This window comes from Notechis scutatus, chromosome 8 (assembly GCF_049901735.1).
Source record: "Notechis scutatus isolate UNSWTSFEM ecotype Mainland chromosome 8, rNotScu1.2, whole genome shotgun sequence".
Lineage (NCBI taxonomy): Eukaryota > Metazoa > Chordata > Lepidosauria > Squamata > Elapidae > Notechis > Notechis scutatus.
In genome coordinates, this window is record NC_142016.1 from 24793473 (window position 1) to 24819394 (window position 25922).

The window sequence follows — 25922 nt, forward strand, 5'->3', positions numbered from 1 at the left end:
GGAGGAAGAAGAGGAGGAGGAGGAGGAGAAGGAAGAAGAGGAGGAGGAGGAGAGAGGAGGAGGAGGAGGAGGAGGAGGAGAAAGAAGAGGAGGAGGAGGAAGAGGAGGAGAAGGAAGAAGAGGAGGGGGAAGAAGAGGAGGAGGAAAGAAGAGGAGGAGGAGGAGGAGGAGGAGAAAGAAGGAGGAGGAGGAAGAGGAGGAGAAGGAAGAAGAGGAGGGGGAAGAAGAGGAGGAGGAAGAAGAGGAGGAGGAGGAGGAGGAAGAAGAGGAGGAGGTAGAAGAAGAGGAGGAGGAGGAGGAAGAAGAGGAGAAGGAAGAAGAAGAGGAGGAGGAGGAGGAGGAGGAGAAACAAGGAGGAGAAGGAGGAAGAGAAGGAGGCGGAGGCGGAGCGGGCACCCTTGCTTAACTCCATGCTGCGGCATCGCGCCCCGGGAAAGCCTTAAAGCCGGCGGAGCAGGGGCGGGCGCCGTTTGGTCGGGGCCGCCGCTTTGGGGAGCGAATTCCACAGGTGAGACGAGCTCGGTGCCGAGTCTTTTCGGGTCGCCGGTCCAGCCAGGGCGGACTCTGGGCAGGAGGCTGGGCCGCGCGTGATCCGTGCCCCACAAGGGATGGAGATGGGCGCGAGGTCTCCGCCGGTTTGGGTCCCCAGTTCCTTGGACCGCTTAGGATGGCCCCGCGTGGCTTTCCAGCAGGGGAGCGGGGGAAGGATCTCACCTTGGTCCATCCCGCTTGTAGGGCTTTGCAGGACGGGGGTCCGGTCTCTATCTGGGGGTGTTCCAATCTCCTTGCCTTTCTTTCCAGCACCAGGGTCCGGAGTGGGGTTTTTTTTGGGGTGGGAGGGGGTTCCCTCATCTTGATCCCATCTCCTTGCCTTTCTTTCCAGTAAGGGGGTCCGGTGGGTATGGGAGTGTGGAGGGGTCCCCCATCTTCATGTAGGTCTATTGGGGAGGGTGGGTGGCTTTCCTAGCTTGGTCTCCCCTCCAGCGGGAGAGGCCGGTGGGTCCCAACAGCCGCAGAGGAGCCCCTCTTCCTGTGGTTGGGGTCCTCCCCCCATTGGCCATGGCTTGTTGGCTGCCCTTTGGCCTTCCTCTGCTGGATTTGGGGGGGCGGGGGGCAGCTGGGCTCCAAAGCCTCCCCCCCCCAAGAAAGGCTTGGCCAGGGTGGGGTGAGGGTGAGTGGTTGAGGGCCACTCCTTCCTGGGCTCGGCCCATTTCTGATAAGCCCCTTCTCCAGACTTTTTCCCTGGCTGTGCTCAATGGGCGAAGATGGCATCTTGCCCCCCCAAAAAATGAGTAAAGGGCAGCTTGGAGGGCTTTTCCCAGCATACCTGGGACTGTTGGGGTTTGTCATTGGCTGAGAGAGCTGTACATCTGCAGAGGGTGGGGTTTTTCTCTCTCTCTCTATTTCTCCCCCCACGGCCCCAGCACGATGGGTGAGAGCAAGCGAAGGAGCAGGTCAAGGGAAGATGGATGAGTGCCCAGGGCAAAGGAGAGTCTACATGGGCACCAGGGATGCCCAGCCTCTCAGCCCCAGAAGCTCCGTAGAAGACGCTGAGACGGTCCTTTTCAGCCCTGGCCTACTCCGCAAGGTTGTGGTGTGTTTAGGAGTTGGGCTCCTACATATGCAGGGCTCTCCAACCGTGGCAACTTTTTAAAGACGTGTGGACTTCAACTCCCAGAATTCCTCAGCTAGTCATGCTGGGCTGGGCAATTGTGGGAGTTGAAGTCCGCAAGTCTTCAAGTGGCCAAGTTTGGAGACTCCTGTCTCTAGGAAGGAAGCTGCTAGGTTTTATTGTTTTTTTTTTAAAAATCGTAATAAAAAAAATATATATCCCGTTATCTTTTTCCTTTGGTTTACGTTTTGTGGCTAGGCCCTAACTTTGGCGTAATGTGGCAAAGGGACTCTCGGTCTATAAATATGACTTATGGCCACGGTTGAGGCCAAAATGTAGTGGTTAAGCGAGATGGTTATTAAGTGATCCTTGCAAGCTTTCTTCCCACCGTTGTTCATGTTGCTCATTCTCCTTATTTCTAAGTTGAATCTCTCCTTGATCAGCTTCCATTTATTATTCTGTGTTTGGCCTTTGGGTGCTTTGGAAAATAGCTTGACCCCCTTCCTCTCTGGGGCAGCCCCTCCAATATTTGAACGCTGCTGTCCTGTCTCCCCTGGTCCTTCTCTTCCCTCGACCAGCCAAGCCCAGTTCCTGCAACCGTTCATCGTATGTTTTATCCTCCAGTCCCCTCATCATCCTGGTTGCTCTTCTCTGCACTTTTTCTAGAGTCTCAACGTCTTTTTTATAGTGTGGTGACCAAAACTGGATGCAGTACTCTAGGTGTGGCCTTACTAAGGCTTTATAGAGTGCTATTAGTACCTCCCTTGATCTTGATTGTATCCCTCTGTTAATGCAACTTAGGACTGCATGGGCTTTTTTGGCTGCCAACGCACACTGTTGGCACACATTGCCTTAACTGGTGCCTAAAATATCCCTGGCCAGTTCTCATCCTACCCCTTCCTCTTGATCTCAGGGTTGGTCTGGAAAGCTGTCAGCCCTGCAAGGTAGGCCAGGAGAGGAAGCTCGACTCCACAAGCAAGTTGCACTCTTATTTCATCGGTGCAGGTCATAAAAACCAGCTTGAAACCCCCGATAGAATTTCTTTCTCTCTCGCTTCTAACTTATCTCATGCCATACGCCGTATATACACCTGGTCCTCAACTTATAACGGTTTGTTTAGTGACCGTTGGAAGTTACAACACTGAAAAAAGGGACGTGGCGATTGGAAAAAAAAAGTGGCCTGTGACCATTTTTCACACTTATGACCGTTGCAACGTCCCCACGGTCCCGTGATCCAAATTCAGCCGCTTGGCTCATCTTTACGACAGTCGCATTCTCGCAGGGTCACATGCAAGGGTGCGATTCAAACACCCCAGCAACCGGTTCGCTGCCCGGTTGCTGGGTGGGTGGGACCATGTTTGGCGGGGCCTACTGGAACTTCCTGTTTCCAGCTTCCAGTGGGCCTCCAGAGCCCGGGGGGGAGGCCCATTTTTACCCTCCCAAAGGTCCAGAAGCCTCCCCGGGGCCTCTGGGAGGGCAAAAACAGCCTCCCCTGGCCTCTGGAGGACCACCGGAAGTGGGAAATAGGCCCGTTTTGCCACTTCCGGTTCTTACGGGAAGGCCGTTTTTCGCCCTGCCAAAGGTCCAGAGGCTTCCCCCAGGTCTCTGGGAGGGCGAAAATGGCCTCCTGCAGGCTCCGGAGGCTCTCCGGAAGCCGGAAACAATCCCGTTTCCAGACTTCCAGAAGGCCCGTTTTTCCCCTTCCCAGAGCCTCCATGCGGACCTTGCAAAATGGGCCGCGTGGAGACTCCTGGGAGGGGCGGGAGGGGCAGGGGCAGCCATTTTGTTGAAATACCGGTTTGGCGAACCGGCTGTAACTTTAACATCCGGTCCGAACCGGTAGAATCCCGCCCCCTGGTCACGTGATCCCCTTTTGAGACCTTCTGACCAGCCAAGTTTAATGGGGGAAGCCATTTTCTCTTAACAACCGTGCCTGCTAACTTAAAGAACTGCAGGGCTGCACTGAACAACGGCAGGAAGGACGGTCGTAAAAACCCTCTTCCCCCTTGGACTTCCTCTTGTGACCCCTCAACTGCCTTGCAGCAGCGGCAGAAGGGGAGCAGAAAAAACCAATCCCAAAGTGAGGCTATAACCAAAGGCAGGTTGGAAGAAGTGGCAGCCTTGGGCAGGATCGCCTGGTGGTGCCAACTCCCTATCCCAACACAAGAAGTCCTCCCACCTCTTTCGAAGCAATACAGAGGTTTGCCTCCCTATGACCAGCCCAAAGGTTTGCCACCTATGGCTCAGATGGACATGGGTACCATCATAGAGAACATCTCCCATATTTGCACCTTTCCAAAAATGGAGCCAGGGAGAAAGCCTGTATGTAAGTATGTGTGTGTGTGTCTGTATACACACACACACACACACACACACACACACACACACACACATACAGGCTAATGGGTCAAATATATAAACATATTTGCATATATTTGGGGCCTACCTATCTAGCACCAGGTCTTATTTTCGGGGTATGTCATGCACTGACTAAGCTCACTTGCGTGCATTGCCCCCTGGCCTCCTTTTTACTTCGGGAGCTGCTGCTTCTGTAGCCAGCAAGGCTTTCCTGAAAGCCTCTGCAGCCAATAACAGAGCTCTGGATCGATCCAGAGCTTTCTTATCCGCTACATAAGCCTTCAGGAAAGCCTTGGCAGCCTTGCTGGCTGCAGAAGAAATGGCAAGGCAGGTGTCAGGGTGTGCCAGGCCTGGATACAACTGTCCCAAAGGTAAGTATGGCAGCTCCACCCCCCCGTCCCTACCCTACCGTAATTTTTACCCGTGCACTCTTGACTGGGTGGGATCTTAATTAGGGCTTATTTTGGGGGTAAGGCTTATATTGGGCGCACATGTAAAAATCAAGCTAGGACTTACTTTCAGGGTAAGTTGTATTTTCGGGGAAATGGTACATGGATGGATGGATGGATAGATGGATAGATCCCATATATATATATATAATTTTGGACTGCAAATCAGGGCCTTCTCAGTGGTGGCTCCTTCTTTATCAACATCATTCCCCCGAAGTACGATTGCTTTTGTGCAAGGCTCTAAAACTGTGGTTTAGCCAGCGGGGCCGGTGACCCCGAATGGAGACAGAAGAACTGATCAAGTGACTGACTTGATTGTGTACAGCGCAATCTTCGGCTTACGGCCACCATTGAAGCCCAAATTGCTGCCGCTAAGTGAAACATTGGTTCAGTGAGTTTTGCCCCCCATGTTGATGACCTTTCTCACCACGGTTGTTTAAGAGAATCACTACAGTTGCTAAGTTGGTGACACGGGTTACTAAGGGAATCAGGTTTACCCGGTGACTCGGCTTGTCAGGAGGTCACCAAAGGGGAATCACACGTGACCTCGGGATACACGGCAACAGTCATAAAGATGAACCCGTTGCCAAGCACCGGGAGTTTGATCACATGATCGTGGTCCTGTGGTATGTACACTGAGAGCATACGCATCGGAGACAAATTCATTGTGTGTCTGTCTAATCACACTTGGACAATAAAGAATTCTGTTCTGTTCTGTTCTATCCTGTCCTATCCTATCCATTTCTCTATTCTATTCTATTCCATTCTATTCCATTCTATTCTATTCTATTCTATTCTATTCTATTCTATTCTATTCTATTCCATTCCATTCCATTCCATTCCATTCCATTCCATTCTTGTTTTATTCTTATTCTACTCTATTCTATTCTATTCCATTCCATTCTATTATTTTTTTATTTCTACTCTATTCTATTCTCTCTTCTCTCTTCTCTCTTCTCTCTTCTCTCTTCTCTTCTCTTCTCTTCTCTTCTCTTCTCTTCTCTTCTCTTCTCTTCTCTTCTATTTTCTATTCTATTCCATTCCATTCCATTCCATTATTGTTTTAATTCTATACTATTCTATATTCTGTCCTATTTCTATTCTATTCTATTCTATTCTATTCTATTCTATTCTATTCTATTCTATTCTATTCTATTCTATTCTATTCTATTCTATTCTATTCTATTCTATTCTCTATTCTATTCCATCCCATTCTTGTTTTATTCTTATTCTACTCTATTCTATTCTATTCCATTCCATTCCATTCCATTCTATTATTGTTTTATTTCTATTCTACTCTACTCTACTCCACTCCACTCCACTCCATCCCATTCATTTCTCTATTCTATTCTCTATTCTGTCCTATTTCTATTCTACTGTATTCTCTATCCTATTTCTATTCTATATTCTATTCTATTTCTGTTCTATTCCTATTCTATTCTATATTCTATTCTGTTTCTATTCTGTTCTATTCTATTGTCCTATTTCTATTCGATTTCTACTCTATTCTATTTCTATTCTATTCTGTCATATTTTTCAGTGCCTTTGTCACTTTGAACAGTCGCTAAACAGACTGTTATAAGTCGAGGGCTACCTGTAGTCACTGCCGTGGCAGATGGGAAGGGTGTTTTTTTTAAAAATAAGTTATATGATATGTTGGATTTTTTAAAAACCGTAAAATGCCCAGCGTGTCACACACCACCCCCTGTGCAAATCCGGGCTGCTGTGTAAAAATGGGTTGAATCAAAAAATAAATGCATCAAGCCAGGTGCCCCCGCCCCCATCTTCTTCCCTCATCCCAGGCCATCTTTGGTTTCATATCGGCTTAAACGATAACCCCGGTATATTTTGCAAACTCCTGGTCAAGCCAGCTTCAGGGATACCCGGGTTTTTGGGGTGGTTTTTTTTTTTGAAAACCCTCTTGCCAAACCAGCTTCGCCTGCCATAGGAACAAGAGGCTGGCATTCGACTCAGGAACCAGCATCTCAAAACACCCCCTTACACACACACACACACACACACACACACACACCTACCTTCCAGTCTCTGCTGCCCCCCTTCCTCCTCCCAGCTAAGTCGCCCCGCATTTTCTGCAGCAATTCCCACCTTCGCTCCAGCCTCTCTCGCCTCCTTACCCCATCCATCCCTTAGTCTAAATTCACTTTTTTTTTTTTAAATTTTCCCAGGGCATTAGGACCAGGTGGAATCCTCCTTTTCCCCCCCTTTCCTCCCCCTTTCTTGGGTTTAGATTCTTGTCCCTCAATTTATTTTATGTATTATTATTATTATTATTATTATTATTATTATTATTATTATTATTATTATTATTATTATTATTGCAAGCTTTGGCCCAGGTATAAGAACCTCGATCTTCGCACCCCTTTTTTTCCCCCTCCTTTGGTTAGTACTTTTGCCTGCAGCTGAATTTTCTGCCATCCGAGGCAGGTGGGAAAGAATTGGAAGGGAGGGTGGGCCAGGCTCTCTAGGGAGAAGGGGACAGAGGGAGGGGGTGAGTTATTTGGGGAGGGGTGAGCTACCAGGCTTAATGTGCTTCCCGGGGGGGGGGCAAGGAAAGAAATGGCTGCTATTTTTCCATCCTCTTATAATATGACGACCGACTATCGATCCGTGTTTGGTGGGTTCAGGTTTGCAACTGGGGGTCTCTTTGGTGTGGGACCATGCCAGCCGAAAGCCTGAGCTGCCCGTCTTTCAGTGACTTGTTTTATCTCCTTATCTTACGTGGGTGGAGGGGTTTTTTTCTCTCTCTCTCTACTCTCTCTCTCTCTCCCCCCACCCTTAATAATTCGCCTTCCTGCCTCTATTACAGTTGCATTATTTAGAATGGAGGGAGATGGCTTGCTTTTCTTCCAAGCCGCGGGAGATCCCGGAGCTCCATTCATAAAAAAAAAATAAAAAATAAAAAATCCGCATGTTTTAAAAGCCCTTTTTTTAAAAAAAAAATCATTATGATTATTATTAATATTATTATTATTTTTTTTTAAAAAAGAAACCTTTCCTGAGGAGCCTCGTCTTTGATTTCTTGGCATGTATTTTTTTTTAATCCCCCTTTTTAAAATAGTAATAATAATAATTGTAACTCGCTGTTGGAACTGGAATTCTCTTTTTTTTTTCCCCTTCCTTCCTTCCCTTTTTTCCTGCTTCAAATGATGTTCTGTCGAGGGGGAGAGAGAGAGAGAGAGAGAGAGACGACGTCGGTGGGTTTCTCACCCCCCCCCCTTTTTTTTTTCTCAATGAGCTTTTCTTTCTCTTTGCCATTGGAAACATGAAGGTGGGTCTTCTCTCTCCCTTTTTTTTTTTATGAATGGAATTCAATCCCACCCAAAAAGCAAGAGAGAGAGAGAGAGGAAGGGGGAAAAAGGAAGGAAGGAAGGAAGGGGAAGAGGGTGGGTGGGTGGGGGTCTATTTGTTTGTGAATCGAAGCCGCTCAAATCTGGATTCATTCATAAAAACAGCCAGGTTTTTTTTTATATTCATATATATATATATATAGGACTTATAAAACCTGCAATGGCCATGATGGTGAGCTCATTTCTTTCTGGGGTATTTTTCCCTCCTCCTTGGGTTTGCATGGGGTCTATGGGGGTTGGGGGATTGGGAGGGGGCTCTTAAGCCTGCTTTGTCATAGTAATTTTTTAAATTTTTTATTGTTATTATCTCGATCATCTTTTGAAGCCCCTGGAGGGTTCAAAAGAAAGCAGAGGCTTTTTTCTAAATCTTATTTTCCCCCCCGCTCTTATTGCAGTCTCAGTTTAATATCCATATCTGACTATTTTATAAATGTGTGTGTGTATATATATATATATATATATATATATATATATATATATATATATATATATATATATCCATCCCCTGTTCACCTGTTGTTTATTCAAAAAAAACGGGGACAAAGAACCTCGCCTGGGTCACGTGACCCTCCATTCACAAAAATCCAGACCAGGGTTTCCATTGAGATGGGTTGAAGCTCAGCTTGGCCATAGAGAGAGACCGTATTTTTTTTTCTGAGCTTGCTCTGTAGCCCCGGCGAGGGAGGAGAAGAGGAGGAGGAGGAGGAAGACGAAGGAGAAAGGAGGAGGAGGACCACGACAACGACGGAAAAGGGGCCAGTGGGTAGGTGGGTTTGCAGATCTTAAGAAGAGACGGCTGACAGCCTTCAGCATCCTTCTCATTTGGAGGGGGAGGGGGCAACAGATTTTATTTTATTTCTTTCTTTCCTTCCTTCCTTCCTTCCTAAATATATACATCATCGCAGGCTACAATTCTGCACCAAGGTTTGAAACTGGAGATATATATATATATATATAGAGAGAGAGATGCACAGATGCATATGTGCAACAAATACGATATATAATATATATATATATATATATATATATATATATATATATATATATATATATATATATATATATATATATTGCATGTATGTATGTATCTCGTACACGCCTATGTTTTCCTATGTATTTGGCCTAATCTTTGTTAACCTCTTTTGCATGTCGGAGAGAAAAAATGTCTTTTAAGTCTTGATCTTAAAAAAGGGAAAAGAATGATACCGACTTTTCTATTTGCTACTTTCATTCCAAAGAGAGGGAAGAGACTTTCTTTTGGGGGGGGGGTAGGGGGGGTAGGCGGTATATTCATGGGTATGTGGTCGGCGATCATCTTTATTGAAGATAACGGTGCCCGAGCTGGAGACCTTGAGTGAAATGGATGGTGCCTTTTCCAGTGGGTCGCATGCCAGGAGCTCAAGAGGTGTGCATACGTTTCCCTGCAGTTGACAATGATGGCTTGTGGTCGATGTCAGATTGCTGGCTTGTTTGGGTGTGTACCGGGAGATGGGGGTAAGGGTGCTGGAAATGGACGGACAGGTGGGGGTTGAGCTGAGACTGGTTTCAGGTCTCGATTCCACGTTGTGTTTTCTCAGCCCTTCCGAAATCACGCTGGCAGTTCCAACCGGCCGAAGGGCCGTAAAAGTAAAAGAGGCTGGTGGGGGGAAATGACATGGGAAATTCACATTTTTTTTTAAAAAAAAAATTAATTTTGCTGTGGCTTGTTGGTTTCACCAAATATACAGGTTTCTCTCTCTCTGTGTGTGTGTGTGTGTGTAGGAGTATAAAATCTTGGCAAAGAAAACCTTTTTTGCACTAGGAAATGTGTGGTTTGCTTTAGTTTGGGGTGCCTTTTCGTGAAATGGAGAGGGGAAAAAAGGGGGTTGTGTTTCAGGGAGCCTTCTCTTAAAAACTATGAAAAAAGAAAAAAAGAAAAAAAAAAAGAGTGAGAGATCGTTTTTCTTCTTTCCCCTCCTTTTCTTTCTCTGACCACCAAAACGAGGAATACGTGTCTTCACTTTGCTCCTTGATCTTATAATACATAATGTCGTTTTCCATGGCAACGCGTTGTGATGTCACCTGTATGTTGAAAATACTGTGAGATAGATAGATATATATAGATATGGATAATATTGGGGATTGATATTTCTGGGGGGTGGGTGGGTTTTCCCCCTCCCTGGTTCTTTGGAGGAACCCAGCATTTCTGTTCGAATTTTTTTTTTTTTTTTTGAGGATGGCCCAAGCACCTCCATTCTTATCCCGGCACTGCTGCAAATTTTTTGGGGGGGCGCACTTGGGGGTTCGTCCCTTTCGTCCAGCAATGTCGATCCGGGTTGGTTTGGTTTTTGTTTTTTTTCCTCTCCTCCTCTCATAGTCTTTTTTTCCCCCTTTGCGCCAGGAAAACATGAAATATGATCAAAAGGCTCAAAAGCAAGAAATGAGGTGAGGAGGTATCTCACCTCTTCTCCTTCTCCTTCCTCATTTCGGCTTTACCTTTTCCCAAATTTGGGGGTTATTTTTTTCTTTTTTTCTTTTCAAAGGTTGTTGTTGGAGTTCCTTTAAAGATGGCTTGTCTTCAGCCTGGGATTGTGATGAAATTGTTTCTGTAAGCCCCTTCCTTCCTTCCTTCCTTCCTTCCTTCCTTCCTTCCTTCCTTCCTTCCTTCCTTCCTTCCTTCCTTCCTTCCTTTCTTTCTTTCTTTCTTTCTTTCTTTCTTTCTTTCTTTCTTTCTTTCTTTCTTTCTTTCCTTTCTTTCTAGGAGGTTTGTTTTTCAGGACACAACAATGCTGTCTTTTTTCCAAGCCTGTGAGCTGATCCTAAAAGCCTTTTCGTAGCCAAGTCCTTGTCTTGGCTACGAAAAACCAGGCTTGGTAGTTAAGAGTTGAGCTCGGTTAGAGTCAAGATCTGCCCAGGTGCTCAAGGCTTTGAATTAATTTTGGGAAGAGACCAAAGACGAATGGCAGCCCCTCACAGTCTCATAAGCCTTGGGACATCTTGGCCAAAACTTCGTCATCCTCCAAGAAATTCACGCCACTCTTCCCTTGCATTGGAGAAAATCGACGCCAGCTTAAGTGGTACCACACCGATACCCCGCATCTGTTTTGTAACGACAACTCAGCCTTAACTCGTCCTTTCGGGGCTGCAGTGCTCAGTCATTATTTGGTTTAGGGAAATCGTTAAAAAAATATTGGAAAAAAATTTCCCCCCAAATTCCTGTTTTTTGTTTTGAAGTAAATTTTTTCACCTGAAGGGCTTAGTAAAGGCGTGGATAGGTGAAAGCATTCCTCTTTTTCCTCTTCTTCCCTCCCCAAGGCGGAAAACCTCTTCGGAGAAAAGCTGCAGTGGGACGTGCAGGCCTTCGCCCACCCACCCACCCACCCCCCCAAAAAAATCAGGAAAACATTTCAAAAGAAAACATGGATTGAATTCCGGAAGTAGATGAACCTCATTGCATAAGTGGACGGTGATGATTTCATTTCGGCTTATCTGTGAAATGGGCATAGCAGTTTTTTCCAGCATGACACCCTGCCAACAATCTTCCAAATTTTCCAAATAATTTTCCAGTATGACGCCCTGCTCAAATGAGTTGAGCAATATTTGGAATGTGTTCCTGTGGTCCAGTGGAAATTGTCATCTCAAAGAGGCAGGGTTATCCTTTCAATTTTAAAACGTCCCTTTTCCTTCCTTCCTTCCTTCCTTCCTTCCTTCCTTCCTTCCTTCCTTCCTTCCTTCCTTCCTTCCTTCCTTCCTCTTTTTATACATAATTTTTGAGTCAGCCCAGCATTGAAAAGAATACATAAATGATCCTTTTCATTTTAAAAGATCCTTTCCTTTTTTCTTTTCCTTTCCTTTCCTTTCCTTTCCTTTCCTTTCCTTTCCTTTCCTTTCCTTTCCTTTCCTTCATTCCTTTCCTTTCCTTTCCTTTCCTTTCCTTTCCTTTCCTTTCCTTTTCTTACATTTGATTTCCCTCTCCCTCCTCCCTCCCTTCCCTTCCCTTCCCTTTCCTTTTTAAGGCCAGCTCAGCATCAAAAAAAGTGCATAGACATTCTTGCATTTTTAAATTTTTAGAAAAAAATGCTCAGGCAAATCTCAGGAACAAAGCAGATGTTTTTCCACCAATGTTCCAGATCTTCCCATCATCCCCATCCAGAATGACTACTGGCTGGCTGGGTCGCTACCTAGTACATTGCTTCTCAGTGCTTGGCTGACTGGGGAATTCTGGAGTTGACAACCACGTCTCTTCAAATTGCAAGCATTGAGACACGCTGATGTTCTAGCATATTTGGAGGCCCCTTCCTTGAATAAAAGCAAGCTGAGGGATAGAATAGATCATCTATACCGGGGGGGGGATGGACGGACGGACAAAAATGCTTTAAAAAAAAATCCATGCCACAATTAGCCACCATTTTGGCCTCACCGTCATGAAAGTGATGAAAAATCAGCCTATGTGACTTGATCGTCCTACACCCACCTTCTGACTTCCCACACCTCCAGCATCTTTTAATCTTTGCATTTGATTGTCTCCAAGATCGAAGTCTGTATCCAGGCTGATTGCCCGAGAAGGTCTCCAATCTTGATAGATGGGAAACGGGTGTCAATCCTCTTCACCCATTCGAATTCCTACTTCCGGGACTTCCATTCCCTGGTGCTTAAAAGATCTTGTGGCTGAAGACTCAAGGACAATTTTGTGAAGTCCTAGACGTTCTCTGTGCTTGATGGTTTTCTTGCAGACGTTTCTTTACCCAACTAGGTAACATCGTCAGTGCTGGAAAGGAGTGGAGTTTGCAGAATGAAGGAAAAGAGGAGGAGACTGTGGGGTCCTTGATACTCTTTGAGCATAGTTGTTTTCTTGCAGATGTTTCATGACCCAACTAGGTAACATCATCAGTTCTAGGTAGGAGCAGGGTTGGCTCTCTGTTTATAAACCACACACCCTACAGGCACTGATGAAGTTACCTAGTTGGGTAAAGAAACACCTGCAAAAATACCCCCCACCACTCTCGGGGATCACAATCCTCCTCCTCCCTTTTTCCTTCTTCATTCTGGAAGCCCCACTTCCCTTCTGACACTGATGATGTTACCCAGTTGGGTCATGAAACGTCTGCAAGAAAACCACCAAGCTCAGAGAGCGACAAGATACCCCACAGTTTGAGCTACAAATATTATCTTGTATCGGCAAGGACGGCTTCCAAAGGTTGGAGCTTCCAAAGAGCGCCAGATGCCCTCATAAGTCACGGGTGGGAAATGGACGCGTACGTAGAAGCAACCATGAACTTTTAAAAGGTCCATCTCGAAAACTCGGGAGAGGGAATGGACTGCAAAGGGGTTTGTGTGTCAATTTCACCCCCCTCGTTTGATGGGGTGGTTTGGAAGAAGCACCAAGGGAAAATATAATAAAAAAAAGATAAAGTATATGATTTTGCATATACCTACAGCAGCGAGGATCGCATTTGCACAATGCTGGAAAAAAAAGGATAGTGTACGGTCAGAAGGTCTAGGAATCCAAAAGATTATAGATTGCACGGAAATGGACAAACTCCCCTTAGAGTTAAAAGGTAAAGAAGAGTCGGAGTATTACGGGAAAATTGGTATGAATGGATGGACAATAGGAATAAGAATTGTAGAGATAAGAAAAAGATATAGAAATGTATATAAATAATGAGAAATGAATAGAAATATGTATTTGTAACAAAGATGCCTCAGTACTGTTAAAAATGATTGAGGTGTGTAAAGAGAAAATAGTACAATAAAAATATTATATTTAAAAAGAAATGGAAGAAGCAGCAAGGGAAAATGGGGGCTGGCAAGCCTCTTGGAGACCCTGGATTTTCCCTCTCAGACCCCACAGGCTGGTGGCGTTGACGTTTGGCTTTCTTCTGTTTGGCGAAAAGGGATGTGAGGCTCAGGCCTTCCACAGCCTCCGGTTGTCCTGGGGGTTTTTTGTGGCTCCAGCAAAACGTGAGAGAAAAGCGGGGTTTCCAACGAACAGCTTGGCAAGAGCCCCAACCAGGAGATTCTTAGGACGGCCGTAACTCAGGTTTATGGATTGCAGGACGGTCCTTTTGACTTGTGAGACTGTACGTCCTTTCCAACATTTTAGGTGGCTGTTTGGTAGCGGGACGGTGACGTTTGACTGGGGGGTGGAGGAAAGGGCCTGGGGGCAACAGAGAGGGATGGATGGAGGTGATTGTGGGGTGAACACATTAACCATTGTCGGCAAAAGGTGGGAGTGTGGAGGTTTCACTTCGTGGCATGTGTGTATAACAGGGAGTCCTGCAAATTACCGCTGCAATTTTGAGCCCAACGTTTCTGTGTCTAAGTGAAATGCATTGTTGAGGTTATTTGGCCCCATGTCTCACGGCCTTTCCTTGTCGCCGTTGTTAAGTTGAATCCCTGCGGTCAGTAAGCAAATCTGGCTTTCCCCCCCTTGACGTTGTCCATCCAAAGGTCGCAAAAGGGGATCACGTGAAGCCAGGATCCACTGCAACGGTCATAAATAGGAGTCCGTGGCCAAGAATTTTGATCGCGTCGTGAAATGGTGGGGAGGCTGCAATGGTCGTAAGTGTGGGGAAACGGCCATAAGTCACTTTTTTTGGTGTCACTTCGGTCACGGAGTAAAACATTGTAAGTCAAGGACTACGTGTGTGTGTGTGTGTGTGTGTGTGTGTGTGTGTGATTCTCACCTGGCTCAACATAATCTATCTTTTGCATGGGGGCCCCTTCCCACTCATGCAGCACCCTCCCCCCTTGAAGGCGTCAAAGCGGCTGTCAATCATTTATTTACTCTAATTATTTGTCAAATTTATTGGCCACCCTTCTTATCACAGGGCAAGAAACTCGGGGGTTTGTTTTGTTTTTTTAGCAGAAAGGGGTGTCATCTTTTTTTTCTCCAAGAGCCTGTCTTCGAGATCTCAAAGCTCTAGAACCTTGTTTAAGAAATAAAAACCAGCAAGGAATAATACCCACTCACACAGACAAGCATCCCTCCAACATCCGGGAGCCTGAGATGCTCAGAATTTAGCCCAGCATGCTGAGTTTTGCTTCAAGAGGCCGTGAATCGGGGTTTCCTTAACCAAAGTTGAATGCCTGGCCCTTTCCTGGTGCAAGTTTGATGCAGTAGCCAACGAGTAGTTAGTTACCTGTGGTTTGTTTGTTTGTTTTTCTTTTTTGCCATTCGTTTGCATTTTTTTGTGTGTTGTTTTTTCCTCGGTGTGTGAGGTGTGCATTGTGGCCTGTGGGCGTGTGTCCCTTCCCCCTTTGTGCGATTAATCTGTTTGCCATAAACGCAGGGTTGTGTTTCTTTTTTCCTTCCCCCAATGAACTCAAGGCTGTTACATTCATTCCCGCTTAGTGCCCTGTTTGCTGGCGTGTGCTTTTGTGTGTCTGTGTGCGGGTATCGTGCCACTTAGTTCTCAGAACGCACACTCTTTGTTACATGGGCTGGTTGGAGAGAAGCCGAGGGGGAAAAAAATTGAGGTGTGGGGGGGACGGGACGGAGTAATTGCCATCGGCCGTCCTGGGCAAGAAAATTAAAATGGCTTAATAGGTTTTAATGAGCAAAAATCATAAGCTGGAGAAAAGAGGTTGGAAGCACAACGCATGAGTGGAAATGGAATTGGACGTGTTGATGTCCTTACCACAGACTGCCGTGCAAATTTTTAAAATCTTAGCAAAAGGGAAAGGAGATAGGAAATAAGAAGAGAGGAATATTGTTAATGTAATCTAAAGATTTCACTACGGATTTTATTATTTTGGGTATGAACAGTTCGATGCGGGATGAAAAACGCTGTATGATCAGCTAAAACTAAATTTGATTTAATACTCGGAGAAGTCCTTCCTTCCTCTTTCTTTCTTTCTTTCTTTCTTTCTTTCTTTCTTTCTTTCTTTCTTTCTTTCTTTCTTTCTTTCTTTCTTTCTTTCTTTCTTTCTTTCTTTCTTTCTTTCTTTCTTTCTTTCTTTCTTTCTTCTACTTTGGATTTTCCTTACTTTTCCATTCCGGCATGTTGCCTTAATAAGGAATTATATTTTTTTTAAAAATACATATCATGGATAAGATTGCACAAATGGGAGCTTTTGAAATTATATTTCTTCAGTGGATTTCTTTTGTCATTTTGTGTTTTTACTCCAAACTTGGGGTAACGTGAGTCTATATTTGATTGAAATAGAAACGATTAATTAATAGATAGCTGATCACTGACAGATTTGTTGAGGGTGTTCATTTCCTGTTTATTTACTAAATAAGAATACTGATAAAACGATTCGGGGTTACTGAGGAGAGAGGGAAATTGTTCGGCTTGTGGACCCCTGTAAGAAATAAATTGTAGAATTTTTGATGGATGCTGAAACGTTTTCCCAAATACTGCAGGATGCGTCAAAATCCAGCTCAGCCATTATATACCATAAATTTGTCGACCTGTAACCGATTCATGTTTGCTGTCCCAGCCTTTATAAATGTAGGCCCTTCCAGATGTTTGGGCTTCGACTCCCAGAATTCCAGGATGAGGATTCAGAAGGCAAACATCTGGAAAGATTGGGGAAATTGGCATGGATGTATTCTACCTTTCAAAGCAGGCCTTAGCGATGGCTAATTTCCATCTGTTTTATCACACCTTTAGGAGGGGGGAAAAGAAAAAAAGAAAAACAGGTCAGATCTGTTTTAAATTTCCCATTTTCAATTTAAATTTCCTAGGGAAGAAAATTCTGTTTTAAATTTCCTGTTTTAAACTTAAATTCTCTATTAAAAAAATAAAAGGCTGGATTGAGTTACTCCTCTTAACCTAGACGGTAAAATTAGACGTTTGCTTGCCCAACAAGATGGCGGCCATCTTTAGCTGCTGTTCTGGGGATGCCTTTTGGTTAAATCGATGGTGAGTTCAGAAAGTCTCAGCCAACTTTGCTTTTTAATGGACAAGGACCTCAAGGATCTTAAGATGGTCAGAGTGTTTCTGTCACGGAGGCTTAAAAATGAAGGGGAGATGCAGCCTGGAATTAAGGAGAAACTTCCTGGCACTGAAGACAATTAACTGGTGGAATGGCTTCCCTTTGGAAATTGTGGGTGCTTCAACGCTGGAGGTTTTTAAGAAGAGACTGGACAACCCGTGGTCTGAAATGGTGTAGGTTGGACTAAACCAAACGCCTGCTCAAGGTCCTTTCCGGCTTTATTCAGATTGATTGATCAGTCAAAAGGACGGTGATGTTGCTTTTATGGTGGCTCTGCCGAGAGAAATGCTGATGGAGACACCGTCTCCGGGGTTGGATGGTGAGCAGCGGTGAGATTCAAATAATTGAACAACCGGTTCTCTGCCCTAATATTTTCATCCAACAACCAGTTCACCAAAACTGCTCGTACCAAACTGGTGCGAACTGGCCGAATCCCACCGCTGATAGTGGAGAGGTGACGTCGATCGGCAAAACTGATGCAAAGGCGGAGAATGGCACGGGTTTGTTTGCATTTTTGCAAGGTGGGGCGGGGAGAGAAACGCTCTTTCTGGAGCAGAAGAGGTGTGGGTCTTAACCAGATGGATGTCTGATGCTCAATATTTATTTTATAAACTTGTACGATGCCTGCAGGATGAGCAGCGGTGGGATTCAGGTGGTTTTCGCACCAGTTTGGGAGAACCGGTTGTTAAACTTTCTGAGCCGTTTGGTGAACTGGTTGTTGGAAGAAATTCATTAGGGCAGAGAACCGGTTGTTAAGTTATTTGAATCCCACCACTGAGTACGAGGTAGCTCTGAGCTGGTGGCCTGGGAAAGGAATTTTCTTGTGGGCAGAGAGCCAGGATTTTAGATGATGAGCCGGAAGGGTCCATAGTGAAATGATGGATTAGCTCGGACCTTCTTTGCTGATAGACGTTGGCGGTTTGTATCCTTTGAATAACAGAATGACAGATTTGAAGGGACCTCGGAGGTCTTCTAGTCCAACCCTGCTTGAGGACAAATGGCTGCCCAATCTCTTCTTAAAAACCTACAGTGATGGAGCACCCACACCTTCTGAAGGAAAGTTGTTCCACTGATCTAATGTTCTCACTGTCCGGGAATTTCTCCTTATTTCAAGGTTTGTTCTCTCCTTGATAAGTTTCCAATCCGATACTTCTTCTCCTGCCTTCAGGTGTTAAGGAGAATAGATTGACCCCTTCCCCCTTCTTTGTGACAGCCCTTCAAATATAGATAGTCCTTGACTTACGACCACAATCGAGCCCCAAATTTATGTTGCTGAGGGAGTTTTGCCCCATGTGATGACTTTTCTTGCCACTGTTGTTAAGTGAATCATTGCAGTTGTTAAGTGAGTAACACGGTTGTTAAATGAGTGTGGCTTCCCCATTGATTTTGTTTGTCAGAGGGTCGCAGTACCATTTGAACGTTCACTAAATGAACTGTTGTAAATCGAGGACTACCGGTATTGGAAGATGCGATTGGGTTACCTTAGTCTTTCTCTTCTTTAGCCTACACATTCCCAGTTCCTGCAACTGTTTATCATGCAGTTTAGCCTCCAGTCCCGTAAACAAGGAAGCTTCGAATAAATTAAGCCATAAGGCCTTTGAGTTGCTGGTTGGGGGATTCTGGGAATTGAAGTCCAACCCACACAGGAGGTCTCAGTTAGGTCCTCTGCTTCGACACAGCTGTCTGGTGAATTCTTTCTACCAGCTCAAACATCCTTTTGCCTTCCTTTCCTGATTCTACCTTCCATTTCAGGCAGATTAACCATTAACTTGGAGAACAAGACCGTTGAAAAGCATCTGTTTGCTGAAGGATGAGATTACAAGGAGGCCCAGCAGCTAAAGCTACTCTGCAAATGGTGGGAAAAAATAGGGAAAGAAAAGCTGGAGAGAAAGAAGAGGGGAAACCATGGGTCTCGAACCCCCTTCAAGATGGGTGGACTTCAAGTCCCAGAATTCCCCAGCCAACATGTTGAAGTCCAGACATCTTAAAGCAAGGATCTTGCAACTTGGCAAGTTTAAGACTTGTGGACTTCAACTCCCAGGATTCCTGAGCTAACATGACTGGAGGAGGAATTCTGGGAGTGGAAGTGCACAAGTCTTAAAGCTGCCAAGTTTGAAGACCCCTGTCTTAAAGGATGCTGGCCGGAGAATTCCGGGGATAAGAAAGGCCAGCTATATTTGTCCAGTGAGTTAGAGTTAAGGCTTGAATTTGAGTTTCGGGGTAAATCTCTTTGTTTTCATTTCTTTTTCTTTTTTAATTATGTGCAATCTTTTGTTCAGCAGTTTTATGAAGTCTACAGAACAACAGCCCTAGGAGGGAGGCCAGTCTGCGAAAGTATGATTAGGCCGAAGTCCTACAGAGCAGAGGTCGCCAACCTTTTGGACCTCAGGGACCACCAAACTCATTATTTTAAATCCCACGGACCAGAGACCCTGGGAAAATCCCCCCAAAAAAGTCTGCAGGAAAATTCCCCACCCCGTTTTCCTACTGATCAATCGTTCTTTATTTGGGATCACAGGGTACCATCTCCAGTTCCGTTCTCAGGGGGAGAGAGAGAGAGAGACTTTTGGCTTCATGCAAGGAAAGCAGCAGAAGCCGCAGAAGTCTTTCTTTCTCTCCCCCAAACTCCGCCAGAAATGACTCTTGGTGAGACTTGTCATGCCAGTGCAGCCTCTTGGAGCAGGAGGCCTTGCAGGGTCCCAAAGACTCATTTCTGGCAGAGTTTGGGGGAGAGAAAGAAAGACTTCCGCTGCTTTCCTTGCGTGCAGCCAAAAGCAGAAGAAGAAAGAAGCGGAAAGAAGCAGCCCGGTGGCCAGGCCAGGCGCGTGGGGCAAGTTCCCCCCTCCTCCCTTTCTCCCCTCCCCTCTAGTGTTGTTCACAATGCAAGGTACACAAGACTTGTGTTCCCATGGGCCATGTGGTCGGCACAGCCTTGTGTTTCCACACAGTCTGGATTAATTGCTTTGGGAGTGACATTTCTCCGAGGACCACCAAAATTTTCTCATGGACCACCAGTGGTCCCCAGCCCACTGGTTGGCGACCACTGCTACAGAGGACTACAATCTTGAGTCCTCCCACAGCTAGTTCAATAGCCAACCTCCCAGAAGTTCCCACCTTCAAGGTTTGATTCTCTGGTTATTCTTGTATCACTAGACACTACACCTGAAACTCAAGCTAACAAACCAGAAATATTGCATTCACCTGTTCTGTACAAGCAAATAAGTTGTGTGTTGGCTTAACACAGTGTTTCTCAATTGTGGCCACTTTAAGATGGGTGGACTTCAGTTCCCAGAATTCCTCAGCCAGCCATGATGGCTGGGGAATTCAGGGAGTTGAAGTCCTCACATTTTCAAACAGCCAAAGTTGGGAAACAAGTGATTTGATCATCTTCTATGGCAGCTTGGAGGATGTCAGTAGGTGGATTAATCATTCTTCTGTTGTTGTTTTTTAATTTGTCAGGTGAAAAGTTGAATTTGTGAATCTCTTCCATAAATCCCTATTTTCCTATTGAACTTATCTTTGAGGACGTAGAGCGGTGTGTTCTCATCCAGGCTGAGGAATTCTGGGAGTTGAAGTCCATATTCTTCAAGTGGCCATGGCTTAACCTGAAAGCCTTGTTCGCACCCATTAACACAATAACTATTTTCCATAAAGATGAATCCTCAAGTACCCATCCTTACTTCGGCTTGTTCTGCTGCGTTTCGCAAAACCATCCTTTTGAGTGAAGGCGAATTTTGTAGGATCAGAGGAGATGTCAGCATAATAATGCTACGTTCAGCCGGTTGCTTGAGAAGACGCTTTTGATATGTTTTGCTTATATTCTTGTTTAATGTCCACTGCTCGAAAGACAGGTTTCTCCAGAGCCTCTAACCAGATTCGGGATTTCAGTCTTTCGGAGTGTGTTTATAATTTTTGTGTCTTTTATTTCCGTAGATAATTTTATAATATGCTGATAATTTTATGATATGATGTCACCATAGTATAAAAAAAGATGTTGAGACCCTGGAAAGAGTATAGGAAAAAAAGCAACAAAGGATTAGGAGCCTGGAGGCTAAAATGTATGAAGAACGGTTGCAGGAATTGGGTCTCTCGAGTTTAATGAAAAGAAAGACAAGGGCAGGGGTGGGCTGCTGGGGGCTCGGGAGAGCCCCTAGCTAAGATTTTGCAGAGCTCGGAGAGTCCCCAATAACTTCAGAAAGACAAGCAGCAAAGGAAAGCTCTTAATAGGCTTAATTGAACTTCTGGGCATTCAGCCAAGAGCATTTCACACCTGGTAAAAGTGTAGCAAGCTAGATAAACAATCCACTCAGCGCTTGCCAGGGAGAGCCACTGAGAAAATTAGATAACATAGCCACTAGCCTCCGAGGGGATTAATTCCCAAATAATAAGAATCACGTAACTCACCAGAAACTCCACGAAGTCTCCAGGATCCCTCTCACAGTCTCTGCTATTAAGCCTGGTTTCACCCAGTCTTTTATTTAAGTATTAAATTAAATGCACAAAATAATAAACAACTTTTTTGGTATATTATCTTTTTTTTTTAGGTAATTAGGGCAAAGAAGCTACGTCGAGTTGGCCACACCCACCCAGTCACATGACCACCCAGCCAGTCATTAGGGCAGAGAGCTCTTTGTTAAAAAATTTGAAGCCGACCCCTGACTAGGGGTGACGTGATGGCAGTCTTCCAATATTTGAGGGGCTGCCACAAAGAAGAGGGAGTCAAATCCAAAGCCCCCGAGGGCAGGACAAGAAGCAACGGATGGAAACTAATCAAGGAGAGAACCAACCTTACAACCAAGGAGAAATTTCCTGACAGTGAGGACAATTAACCAGTGGAACTGCTTGCCACCGGAAGTTGTGAATGCTCCAACACTGGAAGGTTTTTAAGAAGAGATTTGGGCAGCCATTTGTCTGAAATGGTATAGGATTTCCTGTTTGAACAGGGGGTTGGACTAGAAGACCCCCAGGGTCCCTTCCAACTCCGATATTTGTTTTTTATTGTTGACTTTATGTAAAATAAATTAATTTAAAAACTCCGCCTGGGGAGATTCGATGCAAAAGATGGGGTGTAGGTAAACTGCCTTATCTTTGCAGGTAAAATCAATTCCATCCCCATGTGAATATGAGTGGGGAAAATATCTGAACTCCCTTTTCCTATTCTTTGTGTGGGTGGCTTAATAAGTAATGAGAATATTTAATGTCCACGTGGGACCTGTTTTTCTTCTGAAGTCTGCTTTGCATATCATGATCTGTTCTCACATGGAGAGGAGATGGCTTCCAGGTGAAGGAGGCAGATTCATGGTGGGCCTTAAGCAAGTAGGGCTTTAAGCTTTAGGCCACCTGGCCTTTCTCCATGAGAAGAGATGATGATACCCAGAGCAGCTTTTAGAAAGCGAAGCAAGCGCATACTATAGTGTATACTATTTAGTTACCACTAAGTGGAACTTTATTCCACGTGAACCTCGTAGAACCTTGAACTAGAAGTATAACAAAATAACCGAGTTGGAAGGGATCTTGTAGGTCTTCTAGTCTCATCCCCTGTTCAAGCAGTGTTAGGAATGATAGTCACCTAACAGTTGAGTTGGAAATATATAAACCAGGATAGTAATTTAATACTGTATCTTTAAGAGAATACTGTAATTGTGATTGGCTGAGGTTCCTCCAACGGCCATAAGATGGAGCCAGAAACTTGGTTTCTTTCTTCTTGCATTTCCTGTTTTGCCTGATAGTTGTTCTGCTTGGATTGTTGTGAGTCTTGCAACTGTTAGCAAACTCCGTTTACTGAACTTTGTTTGTGATACTTCATTTTTGGATTATTCCTGGACTGATACTAACTGCTTTAACCGTGTATGATTTGGACTGTTTTTTGGACTTTGTTTACCTGTTTACCAGAAGTAAAACCTACATTTTACTATTCAGTGTATCTGTATACTGGTTGTGTGTTATTCAACATCACTCTCACTACGTTTTCCTGAGTGCACTCATTCTCCTAACGGGAAATACCTCAACAAGCAGTAAACTATATACCATTTCAGGCAAATAGTTGTCCAATCTCGTCTTAAAAACCTCCAGTGCTGGAGCATCCACAACTTCTGGAGATACTTGAGGTTGTTGGCCCAAAGAGAAGAGAAACCCATTCAATCTCTCGCAACCTCATGACTTTTGGTGACCCTTCAAAAGCTAACTTATGAGAAGAAGGGACCATTTTAGAAGTTGGTGGTCCAGGACCCTTCTCGTTGAGTTCAGGGACTTGATCCTACAAGCAAACTTGAATTTCTGTAGGTGGGAAACCATGTCTAGATCAGCCTTCTCCATTCATAAAAGCCACAATGCCATTTTCCCCAGTTAACACAGCCTTGGGATAGGTTGGCTGCTGAAGAAGCGATGGAGCTGTAAGCTTGGTGGACATCACCTGGGGAAAGCAATGGCCCAAGCTGGTTTGAGGGGTGGCATTGCTTTGCTCTGATCCTTCCTCTCTGCTCTTTCCTTCCAGTTACATGGTTCGGGTGCGGGCTGTGGTAATGACCCGAGACGACTCAAGCGGCGGTTGGGTGCCCATGGGTGGTGGTGGCCTGAGCCATGTAACCATCTGTAAAGTCCGGCACCCTGATGAAGGGCAGCGCCGTCAGTACCTGATAAATGGAGAGCGCCTCCGGGACCAGACGGTGAGACGGATAGCATGGGGAGACGGTTGCAAACCAAAGAGATTAAGAGTACATTAGAAGACCCTTCCTCTCCTTCCATGGCAGGAGATGATAGAGCGTAGGGGATGTTACTGTCAACTCATAAAATATTTATCTGGTCTTTTTAAGTTGCCAACAGGAAGGGAGGGGGGAGCAGTGTAGCAGCTTGCAAAACCGAAACTGCATTCCATAAATGTTTTCAAAAATAGTAACTAGGTGACTGAAGTTTCTGCCATGCAAATATCTAACAAGAGAGCATGATTGATGACTCTTGGCTATGGATGTGTCCCATTGGAGAATATGAATTATGATACACCCAGGGGGTGGGGGAAAACTGGGTCAAGGGTGACAATGAATTATGTGTCTCAGAGTTGGCTACACCCAGGCAGCGCCGGGCATGTTAACTCCCAATAAATCTTCTTTAAGCTTTGAAAATCCAGCTAGAGACTCATGATTTAAATGGGGGTAACTGTTGGAATCCTGACAGTTATCTTTAAACCAGTAAGACTGCAACAATCCTTAGTTCGGGATATTAATTTTTGCTCAAGTGACTTCCCCATCAGCCCCAGCCTTAATCTTAGGGACAAAAGTCAGCCTTTCTCCACATTTAGGTCAATGGGATATGGGGTTGGGGTGGGGGGAAGGTATCATCCAATTGTTCTTCCCATCATCCACTCTTCCTCCTCCTCCTCCTCCCTGTCCTGCAGACCATCTTGGAGTGTACCTTGAAAAGGGACCTGGTCTACAACAAGGTGAACCCCATTTTTCACCACTGGAAAGTCGGGGATAACAAGTTTGGCCTCACTTTTCAGAGCCCTGCAGATGCAGTGACTTTTGAGAAGGGCGTGCAAGCTGCTCTGAAGGAGATCACGGAAGGTGAGGGGACCGTTGGGGAAAACTGGGATGAGGTTTGAGGGTTGGGGGGGGGGGTGCTACCAGGCCATGCAACTGAATCGTTGTAACTATGGCAACTTCCTGTAAGCCCATTACAGTGGGAACATTTTGGTTTCAAAGTTGACAGCATTCATCAACTTCTAGGTGTTGTTTTCTGAGTTCTGTCAATTCCTGAAATAGGAGTAATTTGTAAAGAAGTTGTAGGGTCACAGTGATTACTACAGAGAGTTATTGAAATGCTGAGTAACAGCACTGTCTTCCACCAGGTTTTGCCTTATTCAAAATGAACACAGAAAACACTGGAGAATTTCTTGAAGTAACTTAAACAATTTAGGAGTTCATTCTGGAATTATTATTATATTATGCTTTATCGCACAGTCAGCCAGATGTTCAGACTGGATTTAGCATATTTTTCCATTTATGGAGCCCTTCTGAAAGACCTGGGATAGGCAGATGTGGATGTTTGATGGCATTAGAGGTGTCATCCCAGGATGTATTATGTTCTGAGTAAAGCTGCCTTTTGCAATTGACCGATGGTGAATTTGTCAATGCCGATGGTGTTCAAGTGGGACTCCAGTTCTCTTGGGATTGCACCCTAGGCACCTATCACTACTGATATTATTATTATTATTACTATTTGAAATGTATAATAGCAGGCAGCTCCCATAGATTCACAGCAGCATGCCAATCTAAATCCAAAACACACCACAAAAAACTAAAAACAATTACAAACCAAACCAAACCAGAGGCTCTTCTCCTAAATTTTCTCATAAGCTGGCCGAGCCCTGAAGAATGAATTTTCATCTTTGTCTTCATCTTTGCATATTTCATTCAGAATAAAGGCCTATCATTGTATTTTTTTTTAAAAAAGGACTTTGGTATAATTTTGTGTATATATTTAGATGTTTACTTTCATCTTCCAGGTTCTTTTTCACCTTGCTCCAGTGCCACCGGCTCCTCTTCTTCCTCTGAGGATGAAACAGCTGGTCAGGATGAAGCCCTTACTGTGAGTCTGTTTTCTACTTTGAATTGGATGTTTTCTGATTTATTGTAAAGCTATTTTTCTCATGCTTGTTAGCCAAGGAAGATTTCAGTTGAAAAACATCTTTTTTTTAAAAAAAAAAGCAAATTTTTGTCCTTTGGATGGCCAGAGTAAGGTTCAAATCATTCTTCAGTGTCTGATAATACAGGTAGCCCTCAACTTATTTAGCAATCATTCGAAGTTATAAGGGCACTGGAAAAAAATGACCTGCCACTGATCCTCATCGTCAGGGAATTGCAGGTGTCCAAATGGGGTCAGAGACGCCGACACAAACTTAATAAAGAAATATATTTTACATCGATATATACAGCAAACTAAATAATCAGGCAAACAGGGGAATTGTGAGGTAAATTACAGAACAAGGCCCATAGAAGAAAAAGGCGGGGGGGGGGAGGAAAACTCCCCCTCCACAACAACCAATCACAGTGCAGATTACCTCACGCAGGAGCCAGCCCTCTTCAACCAATAAAATTGTGTTTTTGCTCACTGCACAGCCCCACTGCACAATCCCACTGCTCCAGCTCCTAAATTTATAAATATTGCTACTAGGTTATAGCAAAGTAGATAATCAGGCAAATGGGAGAATTGTGAGGT

At 44.8% G+C, this 25922-nt stretch overlaps 1 protein-coding gene across 2 annotated transcripts in view; it reads left to right on the top strand.

Moving 5' to 3' along the window:
• The first annotated feature begins 341 nt into the window (after positions 1 to 341).
• The window catches only part of SPRED3 (sprouty related EVH1 domain containing 3), a 29339-nt gene continuing 3758 nt past the window's right edge, over positions 342 to 25922 (top strand). The window contains exons 1-4 of one of the 2 annotated variants that reach the window (XM_087971210.1): positions 342 to 508; positions 23203 to 23374; positions 24100 to 24268; positions 25210 to 25292. In XM_087971210.1, the coding sequence (XP_087827336.1) occupies positions 23207 to 23374; positions 24100 to 24268; positions 25210 to 25292 (420 nt within the window). In that variant the 5' untranslated portion in view covers positions 342 to 508; positions 23203 to 23206. Of the gene's footprint in view, positions 509 to 22618; positions 23375 to 24099; positions 24269 to 25209; positions 25293 to 25922 lie in introns of those variants that run through there. The other variant, XM_026688456.2, reaches the window with a different exon arrangement.